Source organism: Equus caballus, chromosome 14 (assembly GCF_041296265.1).
Source record: "Equus caballus isolate H_3958 breed thoroughbred chromosome 14, TB-T2T, whole genome shotgun sequence".
In the NCBI taxonomy this organism is placed as follows: Eukaryota; Metazoa; Chordata; class Mammalia; order Perissodactyla; family Equidae; genus Equus; species Equus caballus.
The window spans coordinates 45,282,468-45,299,326 of record NC_091697.1 but is presented as its reverse complement, the minus strand read 5'-3'; the positions used below and the strand labels follow the sequence as shown (position 1 = coordinate 45,299,326).

Genomic DNA, 16,859 nt, shown 5'->3' with positions numbered 1-16,859 from the left:
AACAGTATCAAAGCATACAACACACGTGCAGGAACCTCCCCCGCCACACACACGCACACACACACACACAATCACCTCCTAGAAGAAACCACATTTTGCTCCACTGACAGAAGAGGGCGCACTTCCACTAGGAACACAATAAACAAACCTACATTAACAGCCAACTGTGTCCACAACAAGTATAAAGCTGAAGATTGAATAATCAAACTCTTTTTAGCTCGGTAAGAGAGGGGAGGACACAGGGAAAATTGCTAACCACAAGACTGGAGAGACACACAGGTGACCACAGGCACTCACGCTTCTGGAGCAGACACTCACAAGCAGAAACCAGCACACAAAACGGCCTGAGAAGGAAATCCTGACCTGTAATTGATGAACTGAGGGAGGCTCCGTGTAGACAAGTCTAAGAGTTCAAAACTCCAGGGGACCCAGTCATAGGGACGCCCCCACAATATTGTGAGGTGTATCTCCAGGAGCTTCACCTAGTTCCCATCATTAATACGGGAGAAACATGTCCTCAGGCTTCTGGCAGGAAAATGAAGTAAAGAAACCATTTAGAAATACACCAGAGCACTCTGCTCTTGTTAACAAGCCCTGCCTTTAGGAGAAACTAGTTAACTAGAGCCTAAACTAGGATATTATCAGAGCCTAACTGACCTGAGAACAGGGAAATACCCAATTCTCATCCACTCTAGCCATCAAGTTCCCCATACTGTAGGAGGAAATACTGAGAAACACTTGTGAAGTTCACCATCCAAAGGCATATGCTCACTAAAATACTGAGACCTAATTGTAGGACTGTACAATGCTGCTCCTTCCTCCACATCTTACCATGACATTACTAAAGGCCAGTTTACAGCAGTTTTTTACCTAGTGTGTCATGTCCGGCTATCACAATAACATTACAAGGCACATTGAAAGGCAGAAAAACACCATTTGAAGAGACAGAATAGGCATCAGAACTAGACATGGCTGTGATGTTGGAATTATCAGACCAGGAATTTAATACAAATATGATTAATATGCTAAGGACTCTAATGCAAGAACATATGTGCAATGTAAGCAGAGAGATGAAAATTCAGAGAAAGAACTAAAAAGAAATGCTACAGATAGAAATATGTTAACATAAATGAGGAATGTCTTCGATGAATATATCAGTAGATTGTATGTGGCTAAGGAAGGAATCTCTGAACTAGAGGATATATCAGTAAAAGCCTCAAAAACTGAAAAGCAAAAAGAAAAAGAGACAAACTTAAAAAAGGAATATCCAAGTACTACAGGACAAATACAAATATGTAAGATACACATAATGAGAACACCACAAGGAAAAGAAAGAAAAGCACACAAGAAATATTTGAAACAATATTGACTAACGATTTTTTCCAAATTGATGCCAGACTCTAAACCACAGATGCAGAAAGCTCAGAGAACACCAGTCAGGTAAATACTCTGAGAATATTATTTTCAAACCATAGATCAAAGAGAAAGTTCTAAAGCCAGAAAAAAGCCTTACATTACTTATAGAGGATCAAACATAAGAAGTATATCTGACCTCTCCTGCTGCTGAGACCAGCTAGGCAGCCAGCTGAAGGAGGAACGGAATTAATAGACAGAACACAGTCTATATAATGGACACAACACAATCTGTATTATTCAATGGGACAGGGGACCATCAGCCTCAAGGACTGAGGTGATGTCCCTCTGATTGGGACGTATTTATTTGCAGGCAAAGAAGTACAAGCATAGCAGGAACTCATGCCAGCAGGGATATGCAGGTCATAGCTCAGCAGTTCTAGTCTTCCTCCCTTCAACATACCCCAGCCCTGCCCAAGGCCATTCCCTTAGGGAATATCCTAGGAACAATCAGCAAGTTAGGCAGACGGCATTCCCTCCCTGCAAGGGCCCAGCATTCTTAAGCCCCTTGCCTTCATGCTTGATAAGATACTCCTTTCCAGGCTTTGATTCCAAAGCACAAACAAACTAGTATAGTAATTTATGAGAATCAGCAGATCACATATTTCTCAGCCACTCATTTGTAACTTATTCTTGCTAAGCTTAAAGCCTAACAAAAATGTTGCTATGATCTCCTGAAACCCTCGCCTCAGAAACCACACAATCAAAAGAGAGAGGAAAGAAACTGCTATAAGGAAAAACTCACCAACCTAGAATTCTGTATCCTACAAAGTTAACCTTAAAAAGTAAAAGGGAAATAAAGATTTTCTCAGACAAAAGTTGAGGGAATATTTTATATTAGACTGGTCTTGCAAGAAATGTTGAAAGAAGTTCTTTAGAGACACAGAAAATACTACAGGTCAGAAGTTCAGAACTCATAAAGTAAGGAAGAACATTGAAGAAAGAATAAGCAAAAGTAAAACAAAAACTTTTATTGTTATTATTCTTAATTCACCTAAAGACATAACAGTTTGCTCAAAATAATAATTCCAACAAAGTATTTGATTAGCTATGTTAAGAGGTATATGTATATATCACATATATGATATATACATAGCACATAAATATATGCTTATGTATGCTTATATATAAGTGAAATGAATGACAGCAATGATACAAGGGGCCAGAAGAAGGAATAAGGATTCTTTTGCTATTATAAAGTAATAACACTATGCATGAATTACTATACTGTTATTTGAAAATTGAATGGAGTCATCATAAATATATATTGCAAACTCTAAGGCAACCAATAAAAAACATTAAAAAAGTATAACTGATATACTAAGAAAAGAGGGAAAATGGAATCATATAATGTGCTCAATTAAAACCACAAAAGGCAGAAAAAGAGTGGAGGACAAAAATAGAAACAAAGAACAAGGGCAATGAATAGAATTGTAAGAAATATGGTAGCTATTAATCCACCTACACCAACAATCACTTTGAATCACTATGGATGATCTTTGGATAATCAATGGTCTACTTAAGTCAACTTTGAATAATCAATTGTATAAATGCATCAGTTAAAATACAGAGGTTATTCAAGTGCGTACAAAGCATGACCCAACCATACGGTGTTTACAAGAAACTCACTCTAAATTAAAGCTACATATAGGTTAAAAGTAAATGGAAGGAGAAAAATATGCCATGCTAAAACTAATCAAAAAAAACCTGAAGTAGCTATATTAATTTCAGAAAAGCATACTTAAAAGTGAGGTAAGTTATCAGGAATGAAGAAGGACATTATATGATGATAAAGCGGTCAGTTCTCCATGAACCCTAACAATCCTTAATGTGTATGTGCCTAACAAAGTAGTTTCAAACTAAGTGAGGAAAAACGAATAGAATTGCAATGAGAAACGGATGATTCCACTATCATAGTTGGAGACTTCAACACCCCTCAGAAGAAACAGACGTTTCCAACAGGCATAAAATCAGTAAGGACATAGTCAAACTCAACATCACCATCAACCAACTGGGTATAATGGACATCTTCAGACTACTTCATCCAACCACAGCAGAATACATATTCTTCCTAAGCTCACGTGGAACATTCACCAACATGCAACATAGACTGGGCCATAAAACACACCCTCACAAATTTAAAAGAATAAAAATCATACAAAGTCTGTTCTCAGCCCACATTAGAATTAAACTAGAAATCAATAACAGAAAGTTAACTGGAAAATACTAAATTACAGGAAGATTAAGTGAGACACTTCTAAATAAGACATAGGTCAAAGATGAAGTATCAAGAGAAATTATAAAATATTTTGAACTATATAAAAATGAACATGAAACTTATTAAAATTTGTGGATGCAGCAAAAATAGTGCTTAGTAGGAAGTTTTTAGCATTGAATGCACATATTGGAAAAGAAGAAGGATGTAATTCAATCATCCCAGTTTCCACTGTGAGAAACTAGGAAAAGAAGAGGAATTTCCATCCAAGTGAGCAGAAGCAAAGAAATAATTAGAATTAGTAGAAATCAATGAAACTGACCCAGAAATCAAAGGAGAAAATCAATGAAATAAAAAGCTGGTTCTTTGAAAAGCAGATAAAATTGATAAGCCTCTAGCCAGACTAACTAAGAAAGAAGTGAGAGGACACAAATTACTAATACGAGAAATGAAAGAGGAGACATCACTATGGATCCCAAGGGCATTAAAAGGACAAGAAAAAAAATTAAATAAGCAAGTCAAGGCCCACAAATTTGGTAACCAAGATGAGATGGATCAATCCCTGAAAGGCCAAGTACGCCAATATTCACACAAAAAGAAATAGAAGTTCTGAATAAGCTACATCAATTAATGCAATTGGATCCACAATGAACAACCTTCCAAAACAGATAGCAACAGGTATTTTCGTAGAATATGAATTCTACAAAAGAAAAAAGAAATTATACCAGTTCTCTACATATTCAGAGGATAGGAGCAGAGAGAATATTTTCTCACTCATTTTATGAGATCAGCATTATCTTAACACTAGAAGCAGTAAAAGGTATCACAAGAAAAGAAAATTACAGACTAATATTTCACATGAACATACATGCAAAAAAGTGCAACATAAACTTAGTGAACCCATCCAACAACTTTTAAAAAGAATTATACTCCATGAGGAAGTGATATTTATCCAAGGTATGCAAGGCTGGTTCAACACTCAATTAATCCATAACATAGTCATATTGATAGTTGAAGTAAAAACCATTTGACAAAAGTCAACACTCATTCACGGTAAGGACTCTCAGTAAACAAGAAACAGTTATGACCTTCCTCAAGTTGATGAAGAATGCCTATCAAAGCCCTACAATTATCATCATACTTAATGTTGAGAAAATCTGAGCTTTCCCATTCATCAGGTCAAAGGTCATCAGGCAAGGGAGAACCTCTCACCAATCGTTTTTGACATCACACTGCAAATTCTAGCTAGTACAATAAAACAAGAAAAGGAAATAAATCATATACACATTGGGAAGAGGGAATAAAACTGTCCTTGTCTGCAGATGACATGATTGTCTATAAAGAAAATCCAAAAGAATGGACAAAAGTAATGCCTGGAACTAAAAAGTTATTATAGAAAAGTTGTAGAATACAGAGTTAATTTACAAAAGTCTATTGCTTTCCTATGAAGTATCAATGAACAAGTGAATTTTGAAATTAAAACACAATACCATTTACATTAGCACCCACAAAAGTGAAACACTTAACTAAAAGTCAAAAAAACATGTACACAACTTGTATGAGGAAAACTACAGAACTCTGATGAAGGAAATCAAAGAACTGAATAAATGGAGAGATATTCCATGTTCATGAACAGAAGACTCAATATTGTCGAGTCAATTCTTCTCAGCTTGACTTATAGATACAGTGCAATTCCAATCTGAATTCCAGCAAGTTACTTTGTGAATATTGTTATTCTAAAGTTTATATGGAGAGGCAAAAGACCCAGGATAGCCAACACAGTATTGAAAGAGAAGAGCAAAGTTGGGGGATTCACATGTTCAGATTTTAACACAGACTACCGATCTATAGTGATTTTAAAAAACGATGTGGTACTGACATAAGTATACACATGTGGAACAATAGAATGGAATAGAAATTCAAAATACATTCATACATACATGTTGAATGACATTTTAAGACAAATTTTTTAGGGTAGTTTATGTACATGTAGCACATTGATACTTCTCTTCCAGTAATCAATCTACATTGCTACCACTAAAATCAAGCTTTAAATGAGCATTTGGCCACCCAAATAAAGCCAGCTTTTTGTTGGCTGAGAGATGGAGAGAAACAGAGAAGCATAGGACTTGGACCACTAATGAAAATCCTAGATTGATGAAGGCAGAGTTGCCTGACATCACAGGGTTACTATCCTATGTTTCCGCTGATTTGTCGAACAATAGAACAATAGAATGGAATAGTAACTCAAAATAAATTCATACATATATGTTCAATTGACATTTTAAGACAAATTTTTTAGAGTTGTTTCAGGTTACCACAAGATTGAGGATATACAGGGATTTCCTATCTATTTCCTGCTCCACTCATGCATAGGTTCCCCCATTAATAACGTCACTCAGCAGAACTCTACATTTTTTTTACCAAGGATGAACCTACGTTGACACATCATAATCATCTGAAGTCCATAGTTTACCCTACAGTTCACTTTTGATGTTGTAGATTCTGTGGTTGTGGACAGAAGTTTAATAAAATATATCCATGATTATAATATTGTACAGAGTATTTTCAGTGCCCACAAATCCCTGTGATCTGCCTATTCATTTCTCTCCCCTGGCCTCCACTCAACCTCCGGCAACCACTGATGTTCTCATTTGTCTCCATAATTTTGCCTTTTCCAGAATGATGTATACTGGAATCATACCGTTTATCACCTTTCAGATAGGCTTCTTCACATAGCAGTAGGCATTGAAGTTTCCTCCTTGTCTTTTTATGGCTTGATAACTCATTTGTTTTTATGGAAGAATTTTCCATTTTCTGGATGTACCACAGTTTATCCATTCACCTGCTGAAGGACACCTTGATTGCTTCCAAGTTTAGGCAATTTTCCATAAAGCTACTGCCTTAATAAAAGTTTTCGTATAGACATAAATTTTCAACTCCTTTGGATAAATACCAGGGAGCACAATTGCTGGATCATATGATAATGGTATGTTTAATTTTGTAAGCAACTACCAAACTGTCCTCAAAAGCAGCTGTGCCATTTTGCATTCCCATCAGCAATGTATGAGAGTTACTATTGCTCCACATCTTCTCCAGCATTTGGTGTGGTTAGTCTTCCAGATTTCAGCAATTCTAACAGATCTGTAGTGGTATCTCATTAGTGGTATCTCAATTTTTTGGAAGGGAGGGTGAGGATGATTGGCCCTGAGCTAACATCTGTGGTAATCTTTCTCTATTTTTTGTATATGAGATGCTGCCACAGTGTGGCTTGATGAGCGATGTGTAGGTCCTTGCCCTGGATCAATCCTGTGAACCCTGGGCCACCGAAGTGCAGTATGGGACTTAACCATTTTCTTAATTTGAATTTCCCTGATGACACATGATATAGAGGATCTTTTCATGTTTCTTGCCATCTGTATATCTTCTTTGGAGAGGTGTCTGTTAAGGTATTTGGCCTATTTTTTATCAGGTAATTTCTTTGACTATTGTTGAGTTTTCAAAGGTTTTTGTATATCTTGGATAAGGATCCTTCAGCAGATGTGTCTTTTGCAAATGTTTCTCCCAGTCTGGGGCTTGTCTTCTCGTTCTCTTGATATGGTCTTTCACAGAACAGAAGGTTTTAACTTTAATGAATCTGTTTTACCAATCATTTCTTTCATGGATCAAGGCTTTGGTATTGTCTCTAAAATGCCATCACCATACCCACGGTCATCTAGGTTTTCTCCTGTGTTATCTCCTGTGTACTTTATAGTTTTGCATTTTACATTTAAGCCTATGATCCATTTTGAGTTAATTTTTGTGAGGGGTGTAAGGTCTGTGTCTCAATTAACTTTTTTGCATGTAGAAGTTCAGTTGTTTCTGCGCTGTTTCTTGAGAAAACTCTCTTTGCCCCATTGTATAGCCTTTGCTGCTTTGGAACAGTCAACTATATTGATGGAGGTCAATTTTTGGGCTCTCTGTTCTGTTTCATTCATCTACTTGTCTATTTTTTCGCTAACACTACACTGTCTTGATTAATCCCTTGCTTTGGACAAGAGCTCCAAGAAAATTAAATGACACTGTGACAAAGGTTTAGCCGAATGCAAAAGTATAATGTTGTACCCATAATTCTCACCAGATACAAAAATTAACTCAAACTGTAGCAAAGATTTAAATGCAAATACTATTGCTATCAAATTCTTAGAATGAAACCTAGGTGTAAATCTTCATGAGTGTGGATTAGGCAGCAATTTCTTATATATAACACCAAAAGTACAAGCAACAAAGAAAAAGATAGCTAAGTTGGAATTCATCATATTTAAAACTTGTTTTGCATCAAGGCACAGTATCAAGAAAGTAACACAGACAATCTAAAAATAAGAGAAAACATTTGCAATTGAGAAGTCTAATAAGTGCCAGATATCCAGATTACAAAAAGAACACTGACAACTCAAAGCAACAAATAAAGAAGATAGTTTAAAAATGGGCAAAGGATTTAAATAGTCGTTTCCCCAGAGAAGATATAGAAATGGCCAAGAAGCACATGAAAATGTGTGAAACATTGTTCATCATAAGGGGAATGTAAAGCAAACGACAGTGGAGTACTAGTTCACACCCTCTAGGGTGAATATAATCTTTTAATATGACAACTTCTGAATTTGGGTGAAAATATGGAGAAACTGGAACCCTCATACAGTCCTGGTGGAAATTTAAGATGGTACACTCATTGTGGAAAGCATTTTGGCATCTCCTCAAAAAAAGTTAAAGGTAGAGTTACCATACAAATTTCCACTGCTGGACATTTATCCATGAGAAATGGAAATATATGGTCACAGAAAAACTGGTACAAGAATGTTCACAGCTGCATTATTCATAATAGCCAATAAGTAGATGCAATCCAAATATCTATCAGCTGATAAACAGATAAACAAAGGTGGTATATCCATACATTGGAATATTACTCAGTCATATAAAGGAAAGAAGTACTCGTACGTGCTACAACAGGGATGAACCTTGAAAACCTTGAGCTACATGAAAGAAGTTGTTCACAAAAGACCAAAAACCATAGATATAGATCTATACTTATCTATATCTACATATAATTCATTTCATGTGAAAGACATACACATATCCTATGATTCCATTTCTATGAAATGCCCACAATAGGCAAATCGACAGAGGAAAGAAGTAGTTTAGTGGTGGCCAGGGGTTGATGGGGAATTGGGAAGTAGTGGTCTTTTGTTTGATTTTTGTTTTTCAAATGTGAGAGGATGGAAATGTTCTGAAATTAGATAGTGGTGATGGTTGTACAACATTGTGAAGAAATATTTGCTAAAAAATACAGAATTGTCTGCTTTAAACTGACAAATTTTGTTTTATTAATTTTATCTCAAATATAAACACATATTTTCTTATCAAGTGTCAGATTTTAAATATTGTTAACTTTCCTGTGTCTCACTTTCATTATAGCTGAAATTTGGAGCAGATGTTTATCCAGCAAGATTCTTCTAAGAACGAAGTTCCATAACACTTGGGATGTGGGAGGCTGACTCACAAAGCTTGTGTGGAAATAGTCGTGCAGTGAGGTGGATCCCCATTCACGAATGGATACGAACTTACACCATACACTGATCGTCCCTAGAGGACAGTTACAATATTTCCTTTTGCTGACCAACTTTTCCCTATCAGAATACAGGGCTCAATGCATAGTAGGGTTTTTTGTTCATTTTATGACACATATCAGTAAAAAGAAAAAAATTAAAATCAACTTCAAAAAAGTAAAAAGCACATATGTATTAATTTGTCAGCATTCACTGAATAAGGTGTTCTATATGGGTTCTCTGTAATGAAAACGGGCATGAAAGTGAATGCACTTTCATCATGTGGCTCTAAAAATGTACATTCTTCTAAATGTTTTCATTAAGAATTAATACTAAAGAATGCAAATGAATGAGCACCTCCCACAAGAATCACCCTTTTACTGTAGAAGATGTTTAGTGAAAAGAAGAGCAGGCCTGATATCATATATGGAGCAGATTGATACTTCTCTTCCAGTAGTCAATCTACATTACTGCCATTAAAATCAAGCTTTAAAGGAGTATTTGGCCACCCAAAAACAGCTGGCTTCTCCTTGCCTGAGAGGTGGAGAGAAATGGAAAAGCTTGAGACTCAGACCACTAATGAAAATCCTAGATTGAAGAAGGCAGAGTTTTCTGGCACCCCAGGGTTACCAACCTGTCTTTGGACTGATTTGTGAGAGATAAAGAAAGTAATATAACTTGTTCTTCCAAACATCAGATGCCTTACAATAACTTTGAACATGTTCTGCAATTCATTCAATTATATGCATGTCCTATATTTTAGAATTGAAGTCCATATTGCTAACATTTGGGATCATAGATCGACCTAGAGTACTTGTTAGAAGTCAAGCTCCCAGATCTCTCTCCTAGAGGTTTTGATTCTTTAGGATAAAGAAGAGCCCAAGTGTCTGTACTGTTAATAAACATCGAAGTAATATATTATGTGTTCACTTTTGAAAATATTTCCTTAATATAGTTATCAAAAGTATTAGTGTGCCTAACCCACTAACCAACCAAAGAAAGAAATGGTATTTTAAGAAAGATACTATTATTTAACTTCTATTGATTGAAATATTTACCATTGTAAACTACATTAGGCTTTATATTATATAATAATATTTAAGATAGTTTTTCAAATGCCATTCATAATTCAACATAGAGGATAAAAATCTTTCAGTGACAGATTCTTAGATTTGGAAAAATTATTCAACATCTTATATTCCAATCTTTATACCACAAATGGCTTTACGAGGTCATCTAGGAATTTAAAGCTCTGCTGAGAAGACTCTACTTGCTTGTAGAAACTACCGCAAAATGGGACTGCAATAAAAGGCATAGGAATGTGTAGCTCGGGTAAAGTCAGCATTCACGATAATGAAGAAAATCAAATTTTCCACCAGATTCACTGTAAGGAAGAAAAAGACAGAAAAGGAAAAGGAAATTATTAAAAGGACATTTAAAATCACCTGCATATTGCACTAAGGGCTTCTCAATGAGGAGGCTTTGAACATAGAAGAAGAGAGGCTGTGCTCCACGGCCACAAGCAGCTGGGTCCTGCCTGCTCCCCAGGTCTGTGCACATCCTCCCCTGACCTGAGCTCTTTGACTCTCCCTACGTGCTCAGTCCTGACTCAGTCTTGGAACCTTTCCAGATCTGAGAGAGGAAAGGATTAGAGCTTGTCTTAGAGGTCCCCTAGAAGTAGAAGCCAAGTAGAGGATTAAATGAGAGGAAACACCTGTGAGAGAAAATGGGCAGGCAGAAAGGTTGGCCAAAACTGTAGACTGCAGACTCCTTTAGAGTGAAGGATACAGGAAGGGAGGTCAGGTGGAAGTGTCCTAGAATGCCCTACTCTCTGAGGAAGGTTAAGAGTCTGTCATGGAGTTCAGGAGCCCAAGTGGACCAGCAGAGGGGTCCCTTTCCAGCATGAATGGGCCCATTGTCATGGATTTCAGAGTTCTGTAGTCAGTAAGATTTTTCGTTCAGTCATGCTCCCTGTAGCTTGCAGCTACATCACGGAGGTTATCTTTTAGTACCTCAACGTCTGAATTACCTTTTATTGGTCATTAGACTTCCATTCGTAAGTCATAATAATTAAATAAGTTAATTGGTTTATACATTTGTGGAATATCCCATAGATTTATAATGAGACATCAAATACAAAACTGCTTTTAGAAACAAGAACTTGGGGCCGGCTCCGTGGCCGAATGGTTAAGTTTTTCGCGTTCTGCTGCGGCGGCCCAGGGTTCGGAATCCGGGCACGGACATGGCGCCGCTCATCAGGCCACGTTGGGGCAGCCTCCCATGTCCCACAGCTAGAAGGATCTGCAACTAAGATATACAACTATGTACCGGGGAGGGGGGGCGGGTGTTGGGAAATACAGCAGGCAAAAAAAAAAAAGATTGGCAACAGTTGTTAGCCCAGGTGCCAATCCTCAAAAAAAAAAAAAAGGAAGATTGGCAACAGTTGTTAGCCTAGGTGCCAATCTTTAAAAAAAAATTAAAAGAAAAAAAGAAACAAGAACTTAAGGGATAGGCACAAGTGTGTTTCTGTGGCTTTTACAGAGATAGTAATTTTCCATAGATAGCAAGCCTACATTATCAGAAATATGGATGTTCCTATCATTTTGTGATGGTATTTTCATTATTTTTCAGGAGCCAATATTTAATTTTGCGTTCTTACATCTTTGCACTGCAGAAAACGCATGGATTGGAATAAGTTCGGCAATTGGTTGCACAGATTGGATTCCTTTCTCTGGTGCATAAATTTAATCGATCTTTAAACACGTCACAGTCCGGTCCCTAAACATAAGGAGACAACACAAAATTTACCAGATAATAAACTGTGTGAATAAAATATTCTTTGTTCTTAATACAAAATGTCCTGCATCAAAAAGGTATAAATACATTGTATATTGAGGTTTAAAAAGAAACATCAAGGTGTCCACAATACACTTGGACATAAAATATGATTCATATATTTTTACAAACACAATACCGTTTTCAGAAAACCAAAAAGGGTAGAATGTGTTTTGAAAATTTAGTGGCTCCGCCCCCATGTCCTCTACACCTGGGTCAGATTTCTCACATTATTTCATACCACAAGAAAACATAAAAGTAAGTTTCCTATAATTCCCTTGTGTTTCTCAAGAGTTTCACTAATAGATGCTCTGATTTCAGATCATCACTGCATGTGTATTTATTCATATATTTGAGTGTTTGTGCACGGGTATATAATCAAATAGAATACATGTTGTGTGTTTAGCGATGGTAGTGCTGGGAATTTACATAAATGAACAATACTGTGTGTATTCTTACATGACTCACTTTTAAACATGTTTGTAACATTTATCTATTCAGGTGCTTAGAACTATAGTTCATTTATTTCACCTCTATGTGACATTCCACTCCATCAATGAATGAAAATTTTTGTTTACCTACTTGTAAGTGGAAAATTATTTTAAATCTTCTTTTTCCAGGATAAACAATCCTACTTTAAACACCCCTTAACCAATATCCAATGCTTGTATATAACAAGACTTACACATGGTATTGAAACTTTTGCATAACGGGATGTTTTTACCTTCTCTACAATGCCAAAATATTCTTTTTTGTGAGAATAAGGAATATTAGCCCTGAGCTAACTTACGCAGCCAATCTTCCTCTTTTGGCTGAGGAAGATTGGCCCTGAGCTACCATCCATGCCCATCCTCTACTTTATATGTGGGATGCCTGCCACAGCATAACTTGACAAGCAGTGTGTAGGTCCTTGCCCAGGATCTGAACTGGAGAACCCCAGACCACAGAAGCAGAGTGCTTAAACTTAACCACTTCCCACAAGGCTAGACCCCAAATGATCTTATAAGGGTTTCAAGATTCTATTTCTTGGACTCAGTATAATAGTAACACAAGTTTTTTTCTTGTTTTTATTTTGTGAAGGATCATTCTCTTGTACATTTTGTTTGATGAAATTTGCTATGAAAAGTTACAACATAAAAAAAATTACTAGTTTTACGTTTTCAATTCCCAAAGTAACGGATAGTAACTTACTATTCTTTGAACTGTGTTTGGTCTTGAAAAAGAAGTTTCTGCAACCAAAACACAAAGGACAAATTAAAACTAAGAAGAAGAGGAGAAACTATCAGAGTATCTGGTGCGAAGTTCCCCCATCTTTTAGCAGAAAAATACCAGGCAAATTACTTACTCCAGACCCTGCAAGAAATGAGCGAGCCTTTGGGATGGTAGCAAAACAATAAGTTCACAAAATAACTCGAAATCTAGAAACGTACTTCCCAATTAACCTCATTCTGTGAAAAACAATTTTGTGTATTGTTTAGTAATCACCAAACCCTGCTTTTTTTCTGTCTTTGTTATAGATGAGACATCCACGTCAGAGACGACAATGCCTTGCTTAATGCCATTCATTACACCTTGCATAAAGTCACAAAATATGAGGAAATTAATTACTACTTAATTAATTAGTGCTCAGATCTGAGATCAGGGATCTATCCAATACCTTACAGCTGCTTTACTCTGAAATTCACGGGCCACCTTATGCTTTAAAGAAGGTAAGGTGTCAGCAGAGGGAGGGATGAGTTCTCTGCTCACATGAAGCCTGGACTCTACTCAGAGCTGTCATACAACAAAGCAGATTGTCAAAGAACCCCAGATCCAGAAGACATCATTGCTCCCCACACTTTGCTCTCAGCAGTCATGGAATCTGACCTCCAAAAACTCTTCACCTCTAAAGACAGGCAAATGTCTTTCATTGTAGGTGGAGGAAAAGCTAGGTTCCACTGCTCATTCTAAGCCACCTCTCTGTCTCCACATCTCTAAAGTGGGAAAGAAGAGAAAGAAAACTACTGGTGCAATTATTAAAAGGATATTCGTAAACCTCCTCTGTTTCCTTTTGCCAGTTTATGTAGTACAAACCCAATAAAATAAGCTCCTCCATTCCTAGACCATACCAGTTGTTTCCTGAATTTTCTATGAGAAATGCTTCATCCAAGGCTGAAATATTTACTCACCAGAATGTAGAGGAAATAGTAAGACAATGATGAAAATAGCTTTCATCCATGATGAGAAGAAAGACATTTTGTCAAGTCTGTAGAAGAAACCCATAGGACTGTGCTTAACACGTGGCACAGGGACAAACAGCCCGTTTCCCAATGAAAGTTTCTGATGGGTGAGGGAAGCACTCTACTCCCCAAGATTCCTAATTAGAAGGGACTATCCCCTCTTTTCTTCCTCCAACTGTCAGAATCAACAAGACATGCCTGTGAACAGAAGGCCTCATAGAGACTCGAGAGAAACACTAGGACAAGTCCTCTGTGCACATCGGAGAAGGAGCCATTTGCTCTCCCAGCCTTTGGCTCAGCCCACAGGGAGCCTGGCTACATTTAAGAAAACATGCACTTCGGAATCTCAGTTTTACCTCAGAAAATACAAACTGTTCCTTCAGGAAGGACTCAGTTGCAGCTGTCCTCACAGCAATGGTCTTCACCAGGGCTCCCTCCACAGTGTCCCCGCCGGACCTACCTGAAACAGAGAAGGCCGTGGGGAGCGAGGCCGACACCTCCACAGACCGTGCTGAGCTTGTTCACCTCTTCTTCCCAACCACTGCCACCCAGCTGACGCGTTTCCTTTATTGATCTGTTGGTGAAGACCTCTCTGGGGGTGAGACAGATGGCTCCTGGCAGATAAGGCACTGGGGCATTCTCTGTTCTGCCTGGAGGCTGTAAAGGAACTCATGAGAGAGGCCTCACAGGAATTCACTGTAGATATTCCCTCTGGAGGAGATTTGGGTCAGTTTGATCTGATGTACCCAGAAGTATGGGGAAGGGAGGAGGGAAAATCAGTGCTCCGAAACCCTTAGAGATGAGACATGATATCTTCCTAAGATACCGAATAGGAAGGAAAGGAGAATCAAAACAGGAAAGAGAAGAATGAGTTTTGGGAACGGTGACTAGACACATACCAAGACCCCTAGCACTTGACAACAATAGAAGCACATTAGGCTCAATTGGAAATTTGATTTTCATTAAATGTTTTGTTCTGAGATAATTGGAGATTCTCATCAAGCTGTAAGTACTAATGCACAGAGTTCTCATGTCCCTTTCAACAAGTTTCCCCCATGAGAACACCTTGTAAAACTATGGCACAATTTCACAACCCGGAATGTTCACAAAGCTCCCAGATGAGCGTTGTGGCTGCCGGCTTTGGGAACCCGGGCTGGAGGACAGCTTGTGAATACTAAGAAGAGGAGAGAAAGAAGGCTCAGGTGTGAGATTGAGACCACCTGGGACAGGGCCCTAAACTGTAGGTTGAATAACTGGACCTTTACCTCAAAGTGAAGCAGGAGACCCTGTAGGGTTTGAGTGGGAGGAGATTTCATCAGAGCTGTTTAGCTGATCTGCTCCACAGCCTGACTCAGCGCAAAGAGCGTTGGCAGATGAAAGTCCTGAGTTCAAATCCCATCCACCACCAGGCAGCCTGGACACCGTATTCAGGCTGTGGAATCCACAATTTCCTACTTTTAAACGTGATAACAACAACTTCTGTCGCATAGATTTATCATAAATATTAGGGATAAATATAAACAGTCTGCATTTAAATTGTCTCTTACACACACATTTGTGAGCCTAATCTAACTTGCCTTTTTTATCAGTGAAGAAAGCCAAGATTTAGACAAGAACCTCTGAGTCAAGCGCTGTTTCATGCAGATTCAATGGAATGATAGCAATTCTGATAAATGCAAAAAGTGACTGTTATACTTACCTGGGCTCTTTGAAATCGTTACACGGACACCGTCAGAGACAATTGTGCAGGCAAATCTTTCTGGCATGACATCAGAGGGAAATATCAACTGCAGTTTAGACTTGAATTTATTGTGACTTCCTTATGTCCCACGCACTGGACTTTTTCTCTTGTACGTGTTCATCAGCAGAGATTAAGAGCAGGAGACACTGCCTGTGATGAACAACAGGCCACAAGTTTTCAAAATTAACAACTAAAGAGATTGTTAGAAGTATGGATTATTTGCTGCACATCCATTTTTCTGAAGTGTGTAATAGTATAAATATATATGCATAAATGTACAGATATTTAATATACAACTATACTAAAATCACACACAAGTGTACACATGGATATATATTTAAAGATATATGCACATGTATATATATGTGTCCCTGCTTGTGTGTGCATATGTTTACACATGTGTATATCACTATATATGTTTCTAGAGATGCATATGTTTTAACAATATATGTAATAACACATATTTTATATGCAATTTTATATTAGCATCATATATATATAGAGAGAGAGTATATCGATATACACATTTATACAACTATCTCTTTATATATAAATTGTCTAGATGAGCTGCATATGTCATCTCACGTGTTCTTATAAAATAGAGACAAGAGGAGATTTGATGCAAACGCACAAGAAGGTAGCGCTGAGAGAGATTTACAGATGCTGGCCTTAAAAGTGATAGAAGAAGATGACAGATGCATAGATAGATAGATAGACAGATAGAGATAGAGATAGAACAATAAAATCAAAGTTAGTTCTCATGGCTAGCTTTTTTCACTCAACTGTCAATGACATATCTTCATATAAGAATATACAAACATACATAATTCCTTTAAAGGAATAAAGTTGGGATA

The 16,859-nt window shown here is 37.4% G+C and overlaps 1 protein-coding gene across 6 annotated transcripts; it reads right to left on the bottom strand.

Annotated features, from left to right (window-relative positions):
• Positions 1-8,964: 8,964 nt before the first annotated feature.
• On the bottom strand, positions 8,965-16,145 carry LOC106781591 (sperm-associated acrosin inhibitor). 6 transcript variants are annotated; one of them, XR_011425046.1, is made up of 5 exons: positions 15,964-16,138; positions 14,725-14,921; positions 13,237-13,274; positions 11,870-11,988; positions 8,965-10,594 (listed from the first exon to the last, which is right to left on the bottom strand). XR_011425046.1 is itself a non-coding variant. In XM_070233075.1 (5 exons), the coding sequence occupies exons 2-5, from the start codon at positions 14,278-14,280 to the stop codon at positions 10,549-10,551; spliced, it is 270 nt and encodes an 89-aa protein (XP_070089176.1). In that variant the 5' UTR covers positions 14,281-14,290; positions 14,621-15,120; the 3' UTR covers positions 8,965-10,548. The 6 variants fall into 6 exon arrangements, 3 of the variants coding, with proteins under 3 accessions (XP_070089176.1, XP_023474128.2, XP_070089175.1); XM_070233075.1 differs by lacking the exon at positions 15,964-16,138 and adding an exon at positions 14,214-14,290 and having other exon boundaries at positions 14,621-15,120; XM_023618360.2 differs by lacking the exon at positions 15,964-16,138 and adding an exon at positions 14,214-14,290 and having other exon boundaries at positions 14,725-15,111.
• Between the last annotated feature and the right edge of the window lie 714 nt (positions 16,146-16,859).

Coding starts and splice junctions, on each gene's coding strand:
- LOC106781591 (XM_070233074.1), bottom strand. CDS start 16,030: ATGCCAGAAAGATTTGCCTGCACAATTGTCTCTGACGGTGTCCGTGTA. Junction 13,275..14,724: donor CACGGCCTTCTCTGTTTCAG/GTAGGTCCGGCG, acceptor TTTTGGTTGCAG/AAACTTCTTTTTCAAGACCA. Junction 10,595..13,236: donor CAAACACAGTTCAAAGAATA/GTAAGTTACTAT, acceptor TCTTCCTTACAG/TGAATCTGGTGGAAAATTTG.